Source organism: Strongylocentrotus purpuratus, unplaced genomic scaffold (genome assembly GCF_000002235.5).
Source record: "Strongylocentrotus purpuratus isolate Spur 01 unplaced genomic scaffold, Spur_5.0 spur5_scaffold_9, whole genome shotgun sequence".
In the NCBI taxonomy this organism is placed as follows: Eukaryota; Metazoa; Echinodermata; class Echinoidea; order Camarodonta; family Strongylocentrotidae; genus Strongylocentrotus; species Strongylocentrotus purpuratus.
The window spans coordinates 29,216,118-29,239,958 of record NW_022145615.1 but is presented as its reverse complement, the minus strand read 5'-3'; the positions used below and the strand labels follow the sequence as shown (position 1 = coordinate 29,239,958).

Below are 23,841 nucleotides of genomic sequence, written 5' to 3'. Positions count from 1 at the left end.
TATGATATCAGAGACATAACTGATGTAAGGGACTCATTTACTTTTCTCTTTTAATATAACATACCCCATTTAAAATTAATATCTATGCTTAATGTTTGCATCCCCTGCCCTCTGATAAAGAGAGATGTGGATGAATAAATAGCTAAGGGAGGAAAGATTGGGAAAGGAAAAGAGAAAGCGAACAGAGAGATGAAAACAGGGAGGTAAAAAAAGAAGGAAGGGAGAAAGAGAATGGGATGAGAAAGATAGACTCAAGAAAGAGACAGTTTAGATGTTATGGTATTATCTTTATCTTTTGTGCTCTCTCTCTCTTCTTTTTACTCCCCCCCCCCCCCCCCCCCCCCACTTGAGAAAAAAGGTAAATTTGTGGTCACCATCTTTTTTAAAAACTTTTTCAGTGCCAGGGGTGGGGGCCCGTCTCTTCTGTTCTTTCTTTTTTTGGCCAGGAGGGGGAGGGGGTGGGCCCATCGCCCCCTCCCCCTGGATCCGCGCCTGCCTCTAGGTCCATTCTAAATACACCAACAAACGAATAAACAAAATATACATCTAGAATAATAGAATGCTGATTGAAATTTTATTCGCTTCAGGTTTGTTGATCTTAGGAGATCTTTTTGATGATGAAATTTTTACATGCAACCGATTATCACAAAGTTAGGGTACCTGCTAAAACCAAATATTAAAATTTACAGCTATTATGATACTCCAGTTTCCGTCTTTTGGAATTTCTGGAATTCAAAAATTTGTTAATGTTGAAAACATGTTTTGAGTAAAATCTCGATTCAAAACTGTTTAACAACATTTTTTCATGAAACTATGTTGGAATATTAAGGGACAATTAGATACCCGAATATATAAAGTAGATGAATATGTTCTAGAATACAGGAATCAGGAAAATATAGAAGATTCAAGTTCAAGTAATTCAACCTGTAGATAAAGATGTGGTAAAAGAAAACCTACATACAAGAAATTTACATACAATTTTCATGAGAATATTGTAGACTTTGCTTTAAAATACCTTCTGAGTAATCTACTGAAATAAAAATACATGTTTTCGTTTCAGCACTAATTCAAGCATTTAAAATAAGATGGCAATGATATATGCAGTAAAAGTGAACAAATATTACACACGAACACACAAACACGCACGCACGCGCACATACTTAAAATGACCTTGACCGTATGTTTGTGTGTATGCATACTGTGTCTTGATGCTTGATATGAAGTTATGCCACTTACGGCTTTGAACTTTGATCGTAATTCAATGTAATGTGCTTTGTCGACAATTTGTACCGGTGGCGACAATTTGTGCCGTCAGGTTTTGCAAAAATCGGCACAAATTGTCGCCGTCGACAATTTGTGCCGCAACAGACGCCCATGCATATCATATTTCCTTCATTGCTGTAGGACCTTATACGATAATATCAAGCCTGGAGTAACTTCATCGTTCTCAGTCGCATAACCGATCTCCTCGTGTGATATCTTCTCGAGTACTCCATCTTTGGTCAGACTGGCAAAGGATGATTTCAGCTTTATGCCTGCCATCTCCTCATCAAAGACGTTTTTCCTCGTGGTGATGAGAATATGTCCTCCTGAGAAAAGAGTGATTCAACAGTGATTATCATATTGGGATAATAGATGAACTGATGCGTAGCAAAAATATAAGACAAAATAATTTTGCTTCGTTTGAGAAAGAGAGACTATGCAAATATGCTAATGTTTTGTATACCTATACTTTACATATTACGCCAATGGAAATAAACTAATACTCCTCTGATACTAGTCATTTACACATCATCAAAAGATTATGGATCGGTGTCAGACCATTGGTTAAGAGAGGAGGTTGAAACTGTTACGGGGGTTGGATTCATGTTTTAAATCTCTTTAACTCGTTTGATGAGTAAGGTAAAACGAAATAAACATTAACATAAAACAGCCTGCCACTTCAATTAGGCATTGTAATACAATGTTGGTATAATTTTAATGGCCTCATTGATCATGTTAATCAAATACAGTCTGGGGAAAGACTTTAAGGTGGTTTCAGGTAACTGCTGTAACTTGAGATCGTCATTCTTGAGTTGCTAATTGTACGTTCTTTTGGTATGGCAAAGTTGATATGATTACGTAAATTATGATTCCCTACAAGTGAAGTACGTATTATTCTGAAACTATAGCACTTAACATTACGTAAGATATACTTTGAGTGGTTTAATGTCGATTGTCGAATGATGTTGATTGAAATTTTTTTTACCAGCTTTGAGAAGACGAATAATCTCTGGAAGACAGGCGTGAGTGAGATGACACGGTACAAAAACACCAGCGCTTATTATCACGTCAAAATAACCTGGAAATAATAAAGGGTATATAATACCGAGTTAAGATAGGGTGAGAAGAAGAAGAAGGAAACAAAAAAGAAGAAGAAGAAGAAAAAGAAAAAAATGAAGAAGGATGAATGGTGTCTGAGAGTAAATGCTTGGGAGAGGAATAGCGAAATTTTTTTAGGGCGGCTGGACTTAAACTAGGGGTAATAATAATTCTTTTCGCAATATAAAAATGTAGCTATTATTATTATCATCATTATCGCAACGAATTTTTGTCAATTTTCACATTATTGTATTTTAATTTTGTTAAACAAGCCTCTTGATAAAAAAATATTCATATTGCGTGCTTTGAAGTAAGAAAAAAAAAATATCTCAAACTATTTTAGAAGCTCAATTTAGGGTTAAATTGAGTAATACTACATCGAATGCTTACCATCGGCATATTGGAGAGGTGTGCTAGGATCAAATCTAGCCTTTACTAGCTTCGAGTAAATCTGTTTCTTTTCAAGAACCTTTAATGATCCAGCTGACATGTCTACTCCATGTATATCACGGTATCCGTTATCGTAGAGCTACAACGGTGGTAGAAGAGAGAGAGAGAGGGGGGAGGGCAGACAGACAGACAGTGAGTGTGTGTGTGTGTGTGTGTGTGTGTGAGAGAGAGAGAGAGAGAGAGAACCATACAAATTTATTTTAAGAGTCCGTTTTCTGTCTGATATTTCATATACATTATTATTTTGCAAAGCATTCGTAACCATAACTAGCTAGAAAGAATAATTATTGTCTTAATTTTAATCATACCAGGGAGGTGATAGAGAAGGAGTGGAATCAAGCCGCTATTCTTTGACTCCATGCTCCAAGCCGCCGAAAAGTTATGCGCTATTCCGCAACTGACGAACAGGTGGTGAGATACAAGAGCGCATGACATAATCAGGATTTAGAATTCCTATATTAGAAAATGATATCTCAGCAAATGTTCGCTGTCCCTTTCAATGAGTTTTCTTTTACCAACTCTGGCACACAAATTATTGGAAGGGCGGTGTACTAAGTTTGTTTGTTGTTGTTGATGCACTACTCCCAATACGATCCCCATATAATACGATCCCCATTTCGCCGGTAATTTAATACATGTGAAACTGGTGCTAGGCCTCCGAAATTCCCCGCAATTGGAAAAACGGCTCGGAGCATGGAACTTCAAAGCCAAGTGGAATGTTACGCATCCAATTGTTACGCCTTAGAACTCACGCATGCGTTTGAATAAATTACAAGAGTTTCCACTCCTTCTCTTGTTGTTGTTGTTTTTATTTCCGAAATCAGATTAAAATATTATACATAGTAAAATATACAAAGTAAAGTATTTATACATGGACATAGACAAAAATCGGTCGAAAGCCCAATTCAGCAGTGTTTATAGAACACTACTGTTCTTCCTTGGGGTCCTTACACTACAATATTAACATAAAAGCGACATAAAGCAGAATAGAAACAAAACACAAATACAAGTTTTTGTAAATACCAAAGTATCACAATATTCAAAAATACTATCATACGCGTACTTTTTTGGTTTTAAAGCAATTTTGTTTTATTTCTCCAAATGTATAATACAAACCATAACATACAATTGAATAAAATAAACTTGTTCAATATTGATTACTTTGACATAAACATAATTAAACAAAACCTCACTTGCAGTATATATAACTGAGCAACAAAGTAAACGTATAGGTATCTAAATATAATATTGGTGGACAGTTGCTAAAATCGATTTTGATTTATCATTATTGATTTTCCAATTGTAAATGTTATTCACTTATATAAAAAAATAAAAAAAACTTAAACAAATCTGGAGGTAATTTTAACTGGAACAATGCCTGGTCCTCCCTGCCCCCTCCCTGGCCCTGCCCCCTCCCTTACACAAAACCCCACCCACCCACACACATACTCAACCACTCACCCACTCACCCACCCACCCACCCCCTCCCTACACACACACTACTCACTCAGTGGATGTCTGCTAACATTCTCAACTCAAGAAAAATATACTAAATAAGTATACAGGCCGCAAAATAGAGTTACACTTTTAACAGGCTCACGGTGGAGAAGAAAACAAATCTTGATTAATCTTAAGCTGCTCCGACTTTAAGAAACGTGATCCCAGCTTTCCCATTCTAATTGCTATTTTCTTTTCCTCATCCCTATACTTAAATTTTATTTTTTTTCATCTTTTCTAAAGTTGGTACTCGCCCCCCCCCCCCGATCTTGACATAAATGTAACATACTTCACCATGAAAACGATAGTATTAAAATGATAGCGTACACCCACCCACACACACACACACCCACACAAGGTTATGCAAACTCATTTGAGTTTAAGGAAGTGTGTTAAGAAAATTATCAGTTATTAGGGTATGGAAGGATCTTAATGTAGTTGCATTTCGGATGTGTTCTGGTAGTTGGTTATATTGTGTCGCCCCCTATAGAAGAATGTTCTTTTGCAATTATTTGAATTCGGTTTAGGGAGATCTAGATTTCGGGATGAGCGAAATGAAGAATCATACGTGCGATATTTGATATTATTTGACATATAAGACGGAGTGTAATTATTTAATATCTTAAAAATCATAGTACATACATGCTTTTTGTAACGGCAGTCTAGAAAGTCCCAATTTAGAGTATCATGAACATGTTGATTGGATTTGAATATAATAATGCATATTCAAGCATGTATAATGTGAATCCTAGTATTAATAAACTATAGTAAAATAACAATTTCTCTATCACCTCCCTGATCATACCTAGAGAAAGGAATGTAACCCTGGGTATACATGCCACAGCAGTAATGTTGCATCATGTCATTTCAAATGTTAATTATCCCCTTAATAATTCCGCTATTATCAGATCTAGGCTATTTTTTAGTATAGTTCTATGTATTTAATGATTTACATAACATTCCTTCGTATCATTAATTACTATGGGTCAGGATACTGCCATATTACTTAAATAAATGTTAATATTTTGTAAAATGTATATACTAAAAATCGAATTAGTGTGAATTGCAAACATTTTGGTCGGAGTGAAGGCCAACTCATTAGACCCTCAAGTGAGAGAGGGCGCTACCAGGAAAGGATGTAGAAGGATTTTTATTGCTCTGCTAAATCTCTCCAAATCCACCACAACTAGCTACTTTTGAACTATTTGCTTACATCGTAAGGTAAAGTTATACTTGATTATTTGGATTTTCTGCTTTTATTGAACATTTGTGTCCATCTGTGTACCGAAAATGTCGAATACCAGATCTAAATCCGTCACCATTACGGGCAAACACAGTGACACGCCCATTTCTAACACGTACGCTACGGAAGAAGCGGTATCGGAATTCAGAATCCAATTTGACAAATTTTCTTCGACTGTACTTGACAAACTTGATTGTGTGACAACAACTCTACTATCAGTTCGCGATGAATTGAAAAATATAAAATCTTCTCTTCATGAAGTTGAAGCATTATCGGCAGATTCAGCGGCGAGAATTGATACACTTGAACGCGTGACCCTCCCTGCTATGTCAAAAATGCAGAAGGAATGTGACCTAAGTATGCGTGACTCATTAGTTGCCATGGAGATCCATGATCGTAAACAAAACCTTCTGCTTTACGGAGTCCCTCAGAGTACACGCGAAAACATCATGGACATCGTGCAGAAGGGAATCGTCGAGCTTGGCATACCTGAAGATCAAGTCCAGAAGATGCACATCATCAATGCTCATCGTCTGCCGCGGAAACCGACGTCAACATCACCTTCCAACGCTCGACCACTTAACCCAGACCCGATCATCGTTCGATTCATGTCAATATTCGACCGTGATGCCGTCCTCAATGCGTTCCATCAATCGCTTAAACGACCGAGACCGAAGCCAGCCATTACAGTTCGCATAGATCTGCCTCCGGCACTTAAACAAGTACGCTACAACCTCGAAAAAGCAGCCTATGAGTTGAGGAAGCAAAAGGAAATGTCAACCAGAGTTCGTCTTATTGGCACCAAGCTTATTCTGGAGTACAGACCAAGAGCACAGCGTCAAGCGTCTTGGCTGTTATTCCAGGGGTGAGGGTGAATTCTGCCATAATCAATCTATCCTGTATGTATTATATATATGCTGCTACCGACTTTCTCAACCTCTTCAACTCGTATTTTTATCTACGTGTAAATTCACTCCTTTAGCCATGTGCTTTGTGTTTGTAAACACCGATCTTTTCCCACGGTTAATTATGCAAATCTCACTCATGGAGTTCCTTTATCTCTGACCACAATGGATCGTTTACAGAGACAGAGTTTGTCAACCCCATCATCAGGAACGTGCGTCTCGCACACCATTTGACACCGCATGCCTTTTTCTACACACCTGTAGTAGACACTGATCTGTTTTCTACGGCTGTTGTATTTACATCGGCTTTGTAAGATCTGTCTCCTGTTTTTAAACTCTAGTGACGTACCCATAAATTATCTTACGAATTTAAGTATTTTTTCTGTAAGTGTGGTTTTTGGAGAAATAGCTAATGTGATCTCATATCTTTCAGGCCATACGATTTTATCGCTCTCTTAGACCTCGAATACGTACGTGTCTGTTTGGACATCTTATCATTAGTATTTATATTAACTTTTTTTTTTATGTGTGTGTTTTTAAAACTTTTATGAGGGGTATACTTTTATCGCTCTCTTAGACTTCAAACATTTTAGTGTTTGTTTGGGCAACCTATTGTTGGCCTTCGTATTTTGTTTGTCGTTTCCCTCTTTTCTTTTTTGGTACACTTTTTGCAGCACTTCCTTTTTTCTTTTTTCTCATGAAGGGTAATAAACTACTCTGTCAGAACTGTTCTAAATTACAATCACTCAAAGACGATGCATTTTGTATTACTTGCAACTCTGAAATTTTTCCTTTCAATCATCACCTAGACAACGATGTGTTTTTGTTATCTATTTTTACTTTCTTTCACTTAGACAAATGTATCGATGAGGACAAATACCACTCTCTGTCCGTAAATCCCGGCCCCCCCACTCAGGTTTCAAAATGACCGCATGCGTGTTGCCAAAATGTCCTTTTCGTAACAAAAGAAAAAGGTCGAGCCGTATTGACTTTACACACCGGACTTTTGCTGAAAAGGGGGGGTGCGGAAAAAGGCTCGTATACAAAAGAAAAAGGTCGAGCCGTATTGACTTTACACACCGGACTTTTGCTGAAAAGGGGGGGTCGGTTGGAACACGCATATGCGTACCCTAAATAACACTGAGTGGGGGGGCCGGGCCGTAAATCCTCTTAGTCTAAATGAACTTAATAATGAGCTGAGTTCTACAAAAATATTACAACCTAACAATGTAACCAATAATTCCTGCAAGTATATGTTTTCTGATGATTTTGTACAAAAATATAAATCTACTCCAGATAATTTTTCTATATTACATGTTAATTCAAGGAGTCTTGTCCGTAATTACGACGATCTACAACTTCTTCTTAGTTCATTAGATTACAAATTCACAGTTATTGGAATTTCTGAAACATGGTTTCGAAACAACATTTCAGTTAATATGTTTAATATTGACGGATATTCACTTGTTCATATTGATAGACTTAACAAACATGGGGGAGGAGTAGCTTTATATATAAGAGATGATATTGATTATAACCTGTGTCCTAATTTATCAGTTAGTCGTAATCATTGTGATACTGTCTTTATTGAAATGCATCAAGAGAAAAAGAAACCTATAATAGTTGGCTGTGTTTACAGAGTACCTAATACTGATGTTAATGATTTCAACGAAACACTCACGAGTCTGTTGGTCGAAATAAATCCCTTAAATAAAGATGCTTATATATTAGGCGATTTCAATATAAATTTACTTAATCAAGATACTGATCACAGAACTAATGAATTTCTAGATATAATGTTTACATATGGGCTATTCCCTACTATAAGTAAACCAACTCGTGTAACTAGACATTCTGCTACCGTGATTGATAACATATTTACCAACTGTATTCACATGCATTTAAACTGTGGTATCATTTATTCAGATCTTTCGGATCATTTTCCAATATTTTGTATAAGTGACAATATATCTGTCCCTATTCATTCATTCTGTGGCAAATCAAGAGTAATCACCAAAGAAAAGATTTTGTTATTTAAGAATAAGCTACGATTGATTGACTGGTCTGTAATTTATGGTAGAACAGATGTCACTGTGTCATATGATCTATTTATTCATAAGCTTAGCTCCCTTTATTTTGAATGCTTTCCCCTTACAAAGGTAAAACTAAAAAAACACGATAAACCTTGGATCACCCGTGGTATTTTAAAATCTATTCAGAGAAAGCAAAAGTTATATTGTCGTTATATGAAGAAAGGTGACACCCGTACGCGAAAAAAATACGTTGAATATAAGAACATGTTCACAAGTATCATTCGCCGAAGCAAAAAGATTTATTATGAAAACCTATTTAAAAAATTGAGAGGTGATATGAAAAAAACCTGGTCTCGAATAAACAACTTATTAGGTAAAAAATACAAAACATTACCTTCTCACATGTATTACAATCAGGATAAGATACTTAGTAAAGCATCTATTGTTGAAGCATTTAATAGGTATTTTGTTAATATTGGAAAGATTACACAAGAAAAGATACCAACTTCTTCCTCTCACTTTCTGGATTATTTATCAAACCGTGTACCAAGTTCACTGTTCTTTAATCCGACTTCCAATACTGAAATAATCAATGTTCTCTCATCCATGAAAACATCTGCTGCACCAGGTTCGGACTCTATAGGCCATTTTCGTAATGTAACCAAATTTAATGCATACGTCTTTGTGAAGTGCCTCAATAAAAATTATTTCATTCACCTGATAAGAATAATAGTATTTCAATAGACAGAATCCAAACTGCATACATTATTTGTTGTCAGGTTGGACAAGCAATATGGCTTGACCTACCTAGCAACACTTAATATATGCAGTTGCATTCTGACTATTGAAATACTATTATTCCTATCAGGTGAATGAAATAATTTGTATTGAGGCACTTCACAAAGACTAATGCATTAAATTTGGTTACATTACGAAAATGGCCTATTGCTGCACGTGTCATTAAGGAATGCATTCATACAATTGTTGATCCTCTTTGTTATATATTCAATGAATCAATGTCACAAGGTATTGTCCCTGATAATCTCAAGACCGCTAAGGTAATTCCAATATACAAAAAAGGTGACAAACATGACATTGTTAATTACAGACCAATTGCTCTATTACCTTTTTTTCCAAAAATGTTAGAAAGGATAATTTACAACAGGCTGTATAAATTTTTTGCACTAAACAATATTTTGATACCCCAACAATTTGGATTTCGAAAGAATTTTTCTACTGATCTTGGCGTACTGAACTTGGTTAATACTATATCACATGAAATAGATGTTGGTAATTATTGCCTTAGTGTATTTATGGACCTGTCAAAAGCATTTGACACCATTGATCACCACATCTTGTTAAAAAAATTAGAATTTTATGGAATTAGAGGGGTTCCACTTCAGTGGTTCGTCAGTTACTTGTTACATAGAAATCAATATGTGGTGATCGATGGTGTCAAATCTCAACATATGGATGTATCCTGTGGAATTCCTCAGGGATCTGTGTTAGGGCCCCTCCTTTTTCTCGTCTACATTAATGATATAGTTAAATGTTCTTCAATTCTAAACTTCTCTTTGTTTGCTGATGATACCACTGTTTCATTATCACATAAAAAAATGGACAATCTTATATCATCAGCAAACAATGAACTAGACAAATTAAATAAATGGTATGCTTGCAATAAATTGTTTTTAAATTTTGACAAAACTAGGTATATTATTTTTCGTGCGAGAGGAAGGAGGGTTCCGTCAAATCTGTCAAACCTCATTATTGGTGGAAATGTCATAGAAAAGGTCGATAATATGCAGTTTTTAGGTGTAATTTTGAATGAATATCTTTCTTGGAAACCACATCTTAGCTCAATTTGTACAAAAATATCAAGATCTATTGGTGTTCTTTCTAAATTAAGACTTTTTGTGCCCCAGTCTATTCTGACGACTCTTTACAATAGCATTATACTTCCTCATTTTAATTACTGTAATACTGTCTGGGGTCACACCTTTAAAACCCATTTAGATAAATTATGCATTTTACAAAAGAAAGCAATACGAATTATCTTTAATGCTCCCTTCAATAGTCATACAAAACCTTTATTTTCACAATCAAATATATTACCGTTAAAGGACCTGATAACCTTGAATTCCCTTGTGTTTATGTATAAATTTCATTCGAAAATCTTGCCTCCTCTCCTTAGCGATATCTTTGTTTTGAATTCCTCAATTCATTCTTACCAAACTCGCCAAATTAATTTAATACACTTACCTCAGGTTCGTTCTTCCGTCGCCTCAAATTCATTTATAATTCATTTTCCTAAGTTATGGAACAAACTCCCCAACAATATCAAAAACAGCTCAACTCTTTCCAGATTTAAAAAGCTGAGCAGGGAAATCTTACCTTCTTTATAAAATACTCTTGATATTCTTGTTCGCTTTCATTTGTACTGCCCTCCTATACATGTAGATACAGTTTTTTGTTGCTGCTGCAGAAGTATACTTCTCTTTTTTTTTCTTGTTTATATTAATGTTCGATGTTGATATTTTTTAGTATAATTAATGTTGATCTTTTTATGTATTATGTATTGGTGGCCCCTTTTTATAAGCTCTGCTTTCTCCGGGGTCACCAAACCATCATTGCATTATTCTAAATCTTGATGTAACTTATTTTGATTGTATATATATATTGATGGTTGAACAATAAATGAATTGAAAAAAAAAAATGAATTGAACTCGGCTTCAAATCATAAATAATCACAAGACTGCTCTGACGTCACTTCCATGATTATGATGCAGAACAGATTTGGCTTTGTCTCCTACAAGGAAACTTGCAATACACTCCGAAATTGTTATTTTACTATAGTTTATTAATACTACGATTCACATTATACATGCTTGAATATGCATGTTCAAATTCAAATAGGCTATATTCATTTTCTTCTCAAATGTTTTAATTATTCCCAAATCGGATGGCAGTCAGAACGAACAATGTGTTGAGGTGGCGTAGAAATATATCATATAGCTCCGTTTAGTCTCATTTGAGAACGCCCCCTATCGGCAGAGTCTAGCAACCTAACATGTACGTTAGCCTATTGACTTTTACCCCCCTAAATCGTTAAAAAAAAAAAAATTAAAAAAAAACGAAAAGCACATCCACCCCGACGTACGTTTTCACTAGCTCTTTCATTGGAACCCTCATGTCCCATTGACTTTTGAAAGTTCACCCACCGTAATTTGATCAAAATAGGTCGCAAACTCGCCATTGCCTATATAACACAAGTCGAACTTTGGACTCAATATTCCACGCGATTGTAAGGTTATAATTCAAGCACACGAAGGATAAGAAGCATGAATTATCATAGATCACTTCTGATTTGTTCATTATGTCCATTTCATCCAACCCCCCACCGTAATTTTTCCATTTATAGGAAAGCATTTTGCCGGGGTAAGCAAAAACATGAATATTCATGAACACCATGGACTATTCGATTATTAGCAGAGGGGTGCAATTGTGCACCACATCAAACTCCCCTACTTCAAATCAAGTATTCAATTGTATTATGTAGTTTGGTAGGTTTATTTTACAAACTGTCTAATTATCAGATATCAATGATAGTTGAAAGATATGGAAAAGATTCTTGTATTTTAAATTTAGCAAAGCAATCTCACATACAAAATCACTATCAATTGTCGTCTGATCCGCCGATTGCCGTCTGCTATAAACGCGAACAAGCCTACGTTTTTGCTGGCGAAAATGAGACAACCGGAGCAATATGCAATTGAGGGCATTGGAATCAGGGAGGGCGGTGGGGGCGGTCGCCCCCCCCCCCCCAACGTAGGAAGAAAAAGGAGCAGACAAAGAAAAAAAAAATTAGACAAGGATTAGGAGTCGAGAACGGTACAACAAATCGTCTTCTCTCTCTAATAATTTAATGAAACATCAAAGGGAAACTCCCCCTCCCTGCACCCACTCCCCTATATTTAAACGTCTTTGCCCCTAGCCCTAGGGAGCGCGCTTTGCGCTTTGCGCGCTCTGTAAGTGATTCGCACGCTTCGCGTGCTCATACCGCCCCCCTAAAATAAAATTCTAGCTACACGGTTGGGCGCGGGGATCTTATTCGGAAAATGAAAATGTGAGCTTACAAGCCGAAGAGAAAGATTGCGGGAGGGGTCCAAATGTGTTCGTGTCTCATCCTTTCCCCATTTTCCCTTTCCCTATCTCTGTTTTCTCGCTTTTTCTTCCTTTTTAATTTTACTTCACAACTCGATTTGTAGGCATGGATCGAGGCACTTATTCCCCCTTGTAGCTACGCCATTGGTGTGGTGGGTTTGAAAACTAACCTGTTGACCGACAAGCCCAGTGCCGCAGCCTACGTCTAGTATTCTCACATCTCGATTCGTTACCAACCGGGTGAGGGCGTCAGCAGTCAAAACAGGCCCAGTGACCTTCAATGCGGCATTTATCTAAATTTCATATATTGGTCATGTAGATAAGGGAATACCAAGACGAGAATTAAGTGGTTCATTAGTTTCCAGTGAAAGTTTAAAAGCTTAAGTATCATTTCATTCAAAAGGGACTTAGTATAAAAATGGTGCTAAGGTAGTGACTTCAATGCTAAATGTACAATTAAAGATAATCTGAAAGTTTGAGTGAAAACGGACCATTATTAATGATAAAAATTGTGGAAAACTGATCTGATCGAGTCCTTAATTCTCCTTACTATATTATTACAATTTAATTACATTTTAGGTGCATTTAAATCGTCACAGAGCAATGGATTGGCTTGGCTCTATATACCATTCCAGACATTCAAGTGTTAAAAGATTTTTAAAAGCTTGTCTTATGACTTATTTTCGTAGAAAAACGGTTGGGAAAATTCAAAAATGGTTAGGAGAATTTACCGTTAATCACTGTGAGAGGGTGTTGCACAGTGACGCCTTCAAAGAAAACCATAAATATCTTTGTGGTTTGAGAATTTTCTCAGGACTTTGTGCCTGTTAGAAGGTAAGTACAGTCGAAGGACTGTACAAAAATTACACAATTTTTTTCATCAAGAAAATAAGTATGTTTATGTCAAACGAATATACAGTAGGTAGTTAGCTTCAGTACAAATTATCCCTCCCCTCCCCCCTCCCTATTCACACATCCTGTGCATATTGAGATGTCCGCTTGTGCATTTCAGAATAATACTGTCAAAGTCATGGAGGCGCTTCATGAATACCTTTTGTTTGCCCTCTTGAGAATATTATTTACACATTCTACCCCGACCACAACCCGTTTCACGATTTTCTTGGACAGTTCCAGAACGTAGTGAGAACTAGTTTGGTATATTATAGGGGCTTAACCATTGACCCTAGTGGCTACGTCACGTACCTTATCATATTGTTCAGCAAAATCATCGTATTTAGCTTCGAGTGCGTCAGTATTGCTTTCTTCTCGGAATGCCCGTGCCCATTTCGCCAAGTCTGTTGGGATTTCTTTCTCTACCTTGGTATCCTTCTCGTTGTCATTCACATTCATATTGCGGATTGTTTGATGCTTATCTGTGGTAAATGAACAATGAAATAAACAAAAAATGTAACTAAGCTATAAAAAGTTGAAAACCCAGCGCTTTTTGCCATTCATCATTCCCATTCAACGCTTCAAGCTGTGCAGATCAAGACAATCAAATGTACTGCTATCGACGATCGACCACGTCACGTTGTAACACGTCCCTGGCCTAGTAGTATAGTAGGAAAATGATGCATACTATGTCTGGAAAATCATTTGGTGGGAAAGGTCAAACAAATTGCCATGTCAATCCAGTGGCGTACGCAGGATTTTTTTCAAGGGGGGGGGGGGGTTTCCAAAAAAACATACATAAAACATACACATTAAAAAAAACCTGCGTACTCGCCTGTGTCAATCAATATCAGTTCGTTACCAGCCAATTAAGATAGATGTTCTAAAATATACTCTGAAATATAATCCATTCGATACTATAGCTATAACAGAAACTCACTTTGATAAGACCAGACTCCGAACTAGTAATAAAGGAGTACAACATTATTCGTAAAGACAGAACGATACACCGTCGGAGGAAGTGAAGCCCTTTATGCTTCATTTCATTTCATTTCATTTCATTTATTTATTTAAGCACGGTCACTCTCTCAGCCTATCGGTTGATTTTCAGAAAGTCCGTGACTGAATAAAAAATATACAAATTATATCACAAAACAAATTCCAGTAACAAAGACAACAAAACATAAAAATATGCAAAATAATCGAAACAAAACAACAACAAAAAATAAACAAAGAAAACATGAATTATTATAATGTACAAAATAAAAATTAACAATAATGAATAAAAAGTAAATAATTAACAGAGAAGTGTATTGTAAACCGAGAGTCTGATTGACTCTCCTCCCAAGGGTCTGTCAATGATCTGTTTTCTAAAAACATTTTTATTCTCTATGGATTTCAGTTCCTGTAAAATTGTGTTCCAGCATTTCGCTCCTTTATAACTCCTTATTTTATAATTCGTTTGGCCTATAGGTAATGCAAAGTTATGAAAAGAGTGTCGGGTATTATACACAGGGTTGTGCTTTTCAAAGAAATGTAAAATAGGTTTTGGTGCATTATTATAAAATATTTGGTGCATAACTATTAATGTCCTTTTTTTCAATCTTTCTAAAATGTTATCTAACTTCAAAAGTATGAACAACTGATCTGTTGGGAATCTTGGGTCTTTCCTTAAAACAGTTTTTAGCGCTTTATTTTGTAAAGTTTGAAGTTTTCTTCAAGTTCGTAACCCCTGTATTTGCATAGACTATATCACAGTAATCAAAATGACATTGTATCATGGATTTATAAAACAATTCCGCTTGGCGTTGTGTAATAATCGGACGAATTCTCCTTAACATATACAATTTAAACAAAACTTTTCTTCTTATTTCGTTGATATGTAGGTTCCAACTTAGATTCTCGTCTAGAATTACGCCAAGATACTTACACGATGAAACTCTCAGAATGGGTATACTCTCTACTAGTAAATGTATATTAGGATCAAGTCTGTTTAACTTACTCCTGGTTCCTACGACAAGAAACTCACATTTCTTAACATTTAATTTAAGTTTGTTACATTTTAGATATTCACATACGGATTCTAGGTCTTTGTTTAAAGTCGTTGTCAATTCTTGAACATTGTTACTACTGAAATATAAACACGTATCGTCAGCATACATTAATACCTTAGAATGCTTCACTGCAGTTGGTAGATCGTTCACATATATTGAAAATAGCATGGGTCCTATAATAGTACCTTGCGGTATTTCGCATGTAAGTTCCTTAGTATTCGAGCTTATACCATTCATTGTAATAAATTGCTTTCTCCCTATTAGATAACCTTCAAACCATTTGGTGACTTTTTCAGACATACCGATGAAACGTAATTTTTGCAGAAGGATGTGATGATCAATGCAGTCAAATGCTTTTTGTAAATCGAGCATAACAATCCCTGTTGTGCATCCTTTGTCTATATTATCAAATAGATCTTCTGTGATATTTAATAGTGTAGTAGTCGTTGAGTGCTTTGGCCGAAAACCTGACTGATTATCACAAAGTAAGTTATTGTCATTTAAAAATTTATATATCTGCTTGAAAACAATCTTTTCTATCACTTTGGCTAGTACTGGAATAACCGATATTGGTCTGTAATTGCTTTTTTCTTGTTTATCTCCCTTTTTATATATGGGAGTTACACGTGATATTTTCTATTGAAGCGGAACAATTCCTTGAGTCAAAGACATATTTATAATATGACACATTGGTTTGGCAATATATGGAGAAATCATCTTTATAAACAATGCTGGGATCTCATCTGGCCCTGTAGCCTTTTTGACAGAAATTTCTTTTAATTCCTTTAAAACAGTGCTTTCGGCAACATCGGCAAAATTGAATTCGCCAGCGATAACATCAGAACAATAATTTTTAAACGTCATATCTTGAGAAGGACAAGTTTGTTGGTCTTGTATATTTTTACCTACTGAAACAAAATAGTCATTGAATTCATTCATAATTTGTTTATGGTCATAGATAATTTCTTCATTGATAAGTAACTGTGGAATATTATTGCAGACTTTCTTCTTAGTAGGTAAGAATTGCTGCATAGATGAAAACAGAGTATTGCTATCAAAGCTGTTTTCAATACAATTTCCAATATACTCACGTTTTGCTTTCCTAATAACAGCAATGACTTTATTTCTTAATAATTTGTAAATGCGCCAGTCAACGTCATCTTTTGACTTTTTGGCAATCTGTTTAGCAGCATTTTTCTCTTCAATCAAATCTAGGATGTTTTGATTAATCCATTTTAATGTTTTATTCTTGATTCTCATTCGTTTTATGGGTGCTATATCATCTAATATAGAATTCAATATACTCTCGAATGCTCCATACGCCTTTTGGGGGCAAACATATTCTTGGATACAATCAAAATTAATACGTTGAATGAAATTTTGCACAATGTCGGGCTTCAGTTTTCTTTTATTCCTCATCTTTCTATATTTATGCATTACATTACAATTAGGAAGTTTCCCTTTTACACAATCTACCATATAGTGGTCACTCAGAGTCACATGCAATACTCCACTTGACTTGACTGAATTTGCTGAGAATTGTTCGTCACAATCAAATCAATTAATGAACTTGAGTTATTTGTTACGCGAGTTGCTTCCATTATAAGTTGCTCACATCTATTATTGTGAAATATTTCAAAGAGTTGCTTAGCTTGCCACTGGGAGTTTTTCTTCTTCATGTCACAGTTCATATCGCCAAGGATGATAAAATCTGTTCCAGTTCCTTCGATCATCTCAAGGTTGTCTTCGAATTTAGTGAACAAGTCATAATTTGAAGAGGGTGGTCTGTACCAGGTTACTACATGATACGATTTTTGCTTATCTTCATGTATTTCCATCACAATGATTTCCAGGTCTTTTGGCATAAATTCCGGTTTAACTATATAATTAAGCCCTTCACGTACATATGCGGCGACTCCTCCGCCTGAACGGTTTCGATCTCGACGTTCACAGGTGTATCCACTTATTGCAATTTCTTCGTCACATATGGATTCGTCTAAATGGGTTTCATATATGTATGAAGAGACAACACGGCTGGACTTTGATCTCGAAGCAATATTGTAAAGTTAAAGTAGCTCGTAACGAAACTCTTCTGATTTGTGTATTATAATAGACCACCAAACGTTTCAGTCGAGTATTTCGATAAAATCTCTTGTATGATGAAAAGGGCGATTAGCGACAATGTAGAAATGATTCTACTGGGAGACTCTAATTGTGATTTATGTCAGGATAGTTTAAATTCAGATGCAAATGATTTCTCATCTTTGATGACTGGTTTCTTATGCACACAATTAATTACTGTTCCTACCCGAGTTACTATGTCATCGAAATCGATAATTGATCATATTTATTCTGCCAACCCAGACAAACACATTGTCGCTGGTGTATATAAAATTTTCTTCAGCGAACATTTCTTTACTTTTACATTTTATGGTGAGAGTTGCCACAAACCCTTGAAAAACATAATAAGCTGCATGGCGTGATTTCCCAAAATTTGATTATTAAGGATTTGTAGTTTCATGCACTGACACAGAGGCCTTTCAACGACATATTTCAAATTACAGATGTCAATGAAGCGTGGGAGACATAGGCGCCGGAAGAGGGGGGGGGGGGGCACTTTGCCCCCCCCCCCCCCAAAAAAAAAAAAAAAAAAAAATGAAGAAAGAAGCAGTATTAAGGAGAAAGGACATAACAATAATACAAACCTGAATTAAATCACATATAAAATTCCATTCAAAGAAAAGAAAAGTTAACAGGAATTAAATATTTCCTAAACATTCCGCATGCCAACTATATTTATCAATAGAGGTTTTTATCATAGCGATACGCGCATATCGTGGAAATATTGTGAGAGAATGGAAAAGCGTGTGTGTTTTTTTTATAGGGGTAAGAAGACATGAGCCTCTGAACGCTGGCGTACTGATGAGGGGGGGGGGGTATTTCTTATTCGACACCAGTGATTTTTGTAAGTCATATTTTTTTATGCGTTTGTTGGAAAATTAGAAATTCCCAAATTTACAGTCGGGCGATAAATATGCTTATTTAGAAGCCTTCATGTCAGGCCGGTAACCCGACACATGCTCCGCCGACGATTGCTCCGCGACATTTACTCCGCAAAACGCGACAATTGCTCCGCGACATTTGCTCCGCCGAGAATTGCTCCGCCGACATTTGCTCCGCCGACATATGCTCCGCCGACATTTGCTCCGCCGACATTTGCTCCGCCGACAATTACTCCGCCGACAATAGCTCCGCCGACATTTGCTCCGCCGACAATTGCTCCGCCGACAATTGCTCCGCCGACATTTGCTCCGCCGACATATGCTCCGCCGACATTTGCTCCGCCGACATTTGCTCCGCCGACAATTACTCCGCCGACAATAGCTCCGCCGACATTTGCTCCGCCGACAATTGCTCCGCCGACAATTGCTCCGCAAAACGCGACAATTGCTCCGGTGACAAATGCTCCTCGAACGACAGTTGCTCCGCCGACATTTGCTCCGCCTACAATTGCTCCGCCGACAATTGCTCTGCAAAACGCGATAATTGCTCCGGTGACATTTGCTCCGCCGACTATTGCTCCGCCAACAGTTGCTCCGCCGACATTTGCTCCGCCTGAAGCGACACTTGCTCCGGTGACAATGTAGATAATAATAATAATAACTAAATTTGTAATACTTGTTTTGAACAAGTATAGGTGGGCTGGTCTAACTAAAATTTGAGACAAAATAAAGGGCAAATTTAAGATAGCTTATTGTCTCAGCTACAACATACTCGAAATTCAGCGTAAACGAAGCTAAAACGACGGAGATATTGCTCGCGAAAGACGGGAATGTAGAATCCAGTTTTGAAAAAAGTCATGTCCCATAGAGAATACACGCAAAAAGTGAAAAATTGATATTCCTCCTTTAATCGCAAAAATACGTCATGATTCCTTTGTCGAAATGAAAAATCATGTCATTTGCATTTGTAGTGAATTATCTCAGCTAGAACATATCGAAAGTTGGAAGAAAATCAATCAATATTTACAGAGATACAATCAATTTTCCAAAAATATGCTGATGTCATAATATGCAAATTGGAATTTTGAGTTCGGAGGCCATTATGATGACGTCATGAGTTAATTGAGGGTCAAATGAGACAAGAACTCATATTTCCAATTCATACTCTACAAAATATGAAACAAAATTTGGGGTCACCTTTCATCCTAAAGAGCTACGATGGATTTTGTATAGGCATGTTTTTGCCCATTATGCTATGTATTACAAGAGCTCGCACGCACGGACGTGTATCTTAAACGGACGCTTACTCCGTTATTAATGGTCAAAAATATGTTAACAAGGTATCAAAATGCTTGGGAAAATGTGCCAAATATGATGAAAAAGAAAAATTGGCGATTCTTTGTTGCAAAATGCCAGAACGCGCGAAAACACGCGCGCATGCGCGTGTGCGAGATTTTGTATAAAATGCTTAAAATGGCCTAAAACGTATGTAAAATTATTTTGAGACTATTTTGAGTATTTTAATATTTTGCGCGCGGACGTACGCGCACGCGCGCGTTTTTTGACCTGAAATTGACCGGACGAATATTGACCTTAATCATGATAAATATGAATCAAAAATGGCTTTTGGTTAATTATGAAGATATGATCATGAGTTGATTTTCAGAAAAATTTACAAAATGGCGCCTAGATGACGTCATCAGTGAAGGTCATAGTTGAAAACGTTATTGTGTTTTGTACATATGCCTATACATTGTGTGCCAAATTTGAGCCATTTTCAAGTAATCGTGCTTACAAAAAAAAGTGGTTTGAAATAAGTAAAATAAATAATAAAGGCAATTCTAACGAAATCATAAGGTTTTCTGTACGCTTTACAGCCCACCTGATAATAAAGGCAATTTTAACAAAATTATAAGGTGGTCTGTATTAGATACAGCCCACCTGATAAATAAATAAAGGCAATTTTAACAAAATTATAAGGTGGTCTGTATTAGATACAGCCCACCTGATAAATAAATAAAGGCAATTCTAACGAAATTATAAGGTGGTCTGTACGATATACAGCCCACCTGATAAATAAATAAAGGTAATTCTACCGAAATTATAAGGTGGTCTGTACGATATACAGCCCACCTGATAATAAATAAATAAATAAACAAAGGCAATTCTAACGAAATTATAAGGTGGTCTGTGCGATATACAGCCCACGTGATAATTACAAAAATAACATTAGTAACACCACCAACCATAATAATCATTGTTGTCATTATTATTGTGATACTGCTTCTAATACTACTCCTACTACATGTACTAGGAAGTTCAGCGTAAACGAAGCTAAAACGACGGAGATATTGCTCGCGAAAGACGGGAATGTAGAATCCAGTTTCGAAAAAAGTCATGTCCCATAGAGAATACACGCAAAAAGTGAAAAATTGATATTCCTCCTTTAATCGCAAAAATACGTCATGATTCCTTTGTCGAAATGAAAAATCATGTCAATTGCATTTGTAGTGAATTATCTCAGCTAGAACATATCGAAAGTTGGAAGAAAATCAATCAATATTTACAGAGATATAATCAATTTTCCAAAAATATGCTGATGTCATAATATGCAAATTGGAATTTTGAGTTCGGAGGCCATTATGATGACGTCATGAGTTAATTGAGGGTCAAATGAGACAAGAACTCATATTTCCAATTCATACTCTACAAAATATGAAACAAAATTTGGGGTCACCTTACATCCTAAAGAGCTACAATGGATTTTGTATAGGCATGTTTTTGCCCAGGCATGTTTTTGCCCATATATGCTATGTATTACAAGAGCTCGCACGCACGGACGTGTATCTTAAACGGACGCTTACTCCGTTATTAGTGGTCAGAAATATGTTAACAAGGTATCAAAATGCTTGGGAAAATGTGCCAAATATGATAAAAAAAAAATTGGCGATTCTTTGTTGCAAAATGCCAGAACGCGCGAAAACACGCGCGCATGCGCGTGTGCGAGATTTTTTATAAAATGCTTAAAATGGCCTAAAACGTATGTACTACTGCTATCGACGATCGACCACGTCACGTTATAACACGTCCCTGGCCTAGTAGTAGTATAGTAGGAAAATGATGCATAGTATGTCTGGAAAATCATTTGGTGGGAAAGGTCAAACAAATTGCCATTTCAATCAATATCAGTTCGTTACCAGCCAATTAAGATAGATGATCTAAAATATACTCTGAAATATAATCCATTCGATACTATAGCTATAACAAAAACTCACTTTGATAAGACCAGGGCAGCGTTTCTCGAAACCGTACAAGTTCACCGACATCCCATTGAAACGCGTGTTAAACTTAATACACGCGTTTCGACGGGATGTCGGTGAACTTGTAGTTATGACGGTTTCGAGAAACGCTGGCCAGAAGAGGAAGTGAAGCCCTTTATGTATGAAGAGACGAATTCCAGACAACTCGCCACAAAGACAACCCGCCCCAAGACAACCCGCCACAATACCCTGGACATCTCGCCACAATACCCTGGTCAGGCGAGTTGTCCAGGGTGGGGTGCCTTTTCGGACAACTCGCCACACTTTTTTCCCCTCATGATTTCTAGATCTAAAATCCCTCATCTTAAATGAAATTGTCATTTTTCATGATTTTCGTGCTTTTATAAACACAGTCATTACAAGGAATAAAGAATAAAGCTGATTTCCCTTGCAACAATAATATATTTTTGACAAACCGAAGGCGTACGATCGCCAGATCATTGGGATAACTTGGTATTTAGATCTAGAGGTCTATAGCAGCTGCATTTTTCTGTCTCAGAAATTGTTTAATGGTAGGATACTGGAAGCACTGGTGTACTGATGGGGGGGGGGGGGGGTATTTGACCCACGAAATAAAATTGAAATGTGATTTATTTCTAGATTTTCTGGGTTAGTTTCGTCAGAGGCGGCATTCTTCATTGGGGGGGGGGGACACTGTGCCCCCACTTTTTCAGGTTCCCCTAAAGTGCCCCTTTTATCCTTTGTACATGTCCTTTTTCCCTTCTGATAATTTTTAATGGTAGGAATTCATGGAAGGGTACTGGAAGCACTGGCGTCCTGATGGGGGAGGGGGCAGTTGACCCGCGAAATAAAATTGAAATGTGGTTTATTTCTAGATTTTCTAGGTTAGTTTCGCACAGTCCAAAATAGATTCTTGTTGCGGGTGTTGTTGCAAGCGCAAGGAAAATCATCTTTATTCTTTAGAACAGCTCTCAAAATACTCACAATTTCCATGTTTCCTGTCATGACTGTGTTTATAAAAGAATAATGAATACATAAAATGACAATTTTATCTAAGATCCTGAAGATGAGGGATTTTAGATCTAGAAATCATGAGGGGAAAAAAGTGTGGCGAGTTGTCCGAAAAGGCACCCCACCCTGGACAACTCGCATGTGGCGAGTTGTCCAGGGTATTGTGGCGAGATGTCCAGGGTATTGTGGCGGGTTGTCTTGGGGCGGGTTGTGTTTGTGGCAAGTTGTCTGGACCCCTGAAGAGACAACACGGCTGGACTTTGATCTCGAAGCAATATTGTAAAGTTACAGTAGCTCGTAACGAAACTCTTCTGATTTGTGTATTACCAGGGAGGTGAGCTTTTACTCATGCCCTAGTATTATAATAGACCACCAAACGTTTCTGTCGAGTATTTCGATAAAATTTCTTGTATGATGAAAAGGGCGATTAGCGACAATGTAGAAATGATTCTACTGGGAGACTCTAAATGTGATTTATGTCAGGATAGTCTAAATTCAAATGCAAATGATTTTTCATCTTTGATGACTGGTTTCTTATGCACACAATTAATTACTGTTCCTACCCGAGTTACTATGTCATCGAAATCGATAATTGATCATATATATTCTGCCAACGTAGACAAACACATTGTCGCTGGTGTATATCAAATTTTCTTCAGCGAACATTTCTTTACTTTTACATTTTATGGTGACAGTTGCCACAAACCCTTGAAAAACATAAGCTGCATATATGGCGTGATTTCCCAAAATTTGATTATTAAGGATTTGTAGTTTCATGCACTGACACAAAGGCCTTTCAACGATTTCAAATTACAGATGTCAATGAAGCGTGGGAGACATAGGCGCCGGAAGTGGGGGTGGGGGGGGGGGCAGTTTTGCCCCCCCCCCCCAATAAAAAAAAAGAAGAAGAAGAAAGAAGCAGTATTAAGGAGAAAGGACATAACAATAA

General features: G+C 36.7%; 1 protein-coding gene across 1 annotated transcript; it reads right to left on the bottom strand.

Moving 5' to 3' along the window:
• Positions 1 to 552: 552 nt before the first annotated feature.
• Positions 553 to 21,916, bottom strand: LOC576139 (methyltransferase-like protein 27). The gene is made up of 6 exons (XM_776477.4): positions 21,876 to 21,916; positions 13,857 to 14,026; positions 12,824 to 12,946; positions 2,752 to 2,890; positions 2,249 to 2,341; positions 553 to 1,589 (listed from the first exon to the last, which is right to left on the bottom strand). Exons 2-6 carry the CDS (start codon positions 14,001 to 14,003, stop codon positions 1,393 to 1,395), a joined length of 699 nt encoding a protein of 232 aa, XP_781570.1. The 5' UTR covers positions 14,004 to 14,026; positions 21,876 to 21,916; the 3' UTR covers positions 553 to 1,392.
• Positions 21,917 to 23,841: the final 1,925 nt, after the last annotated feature.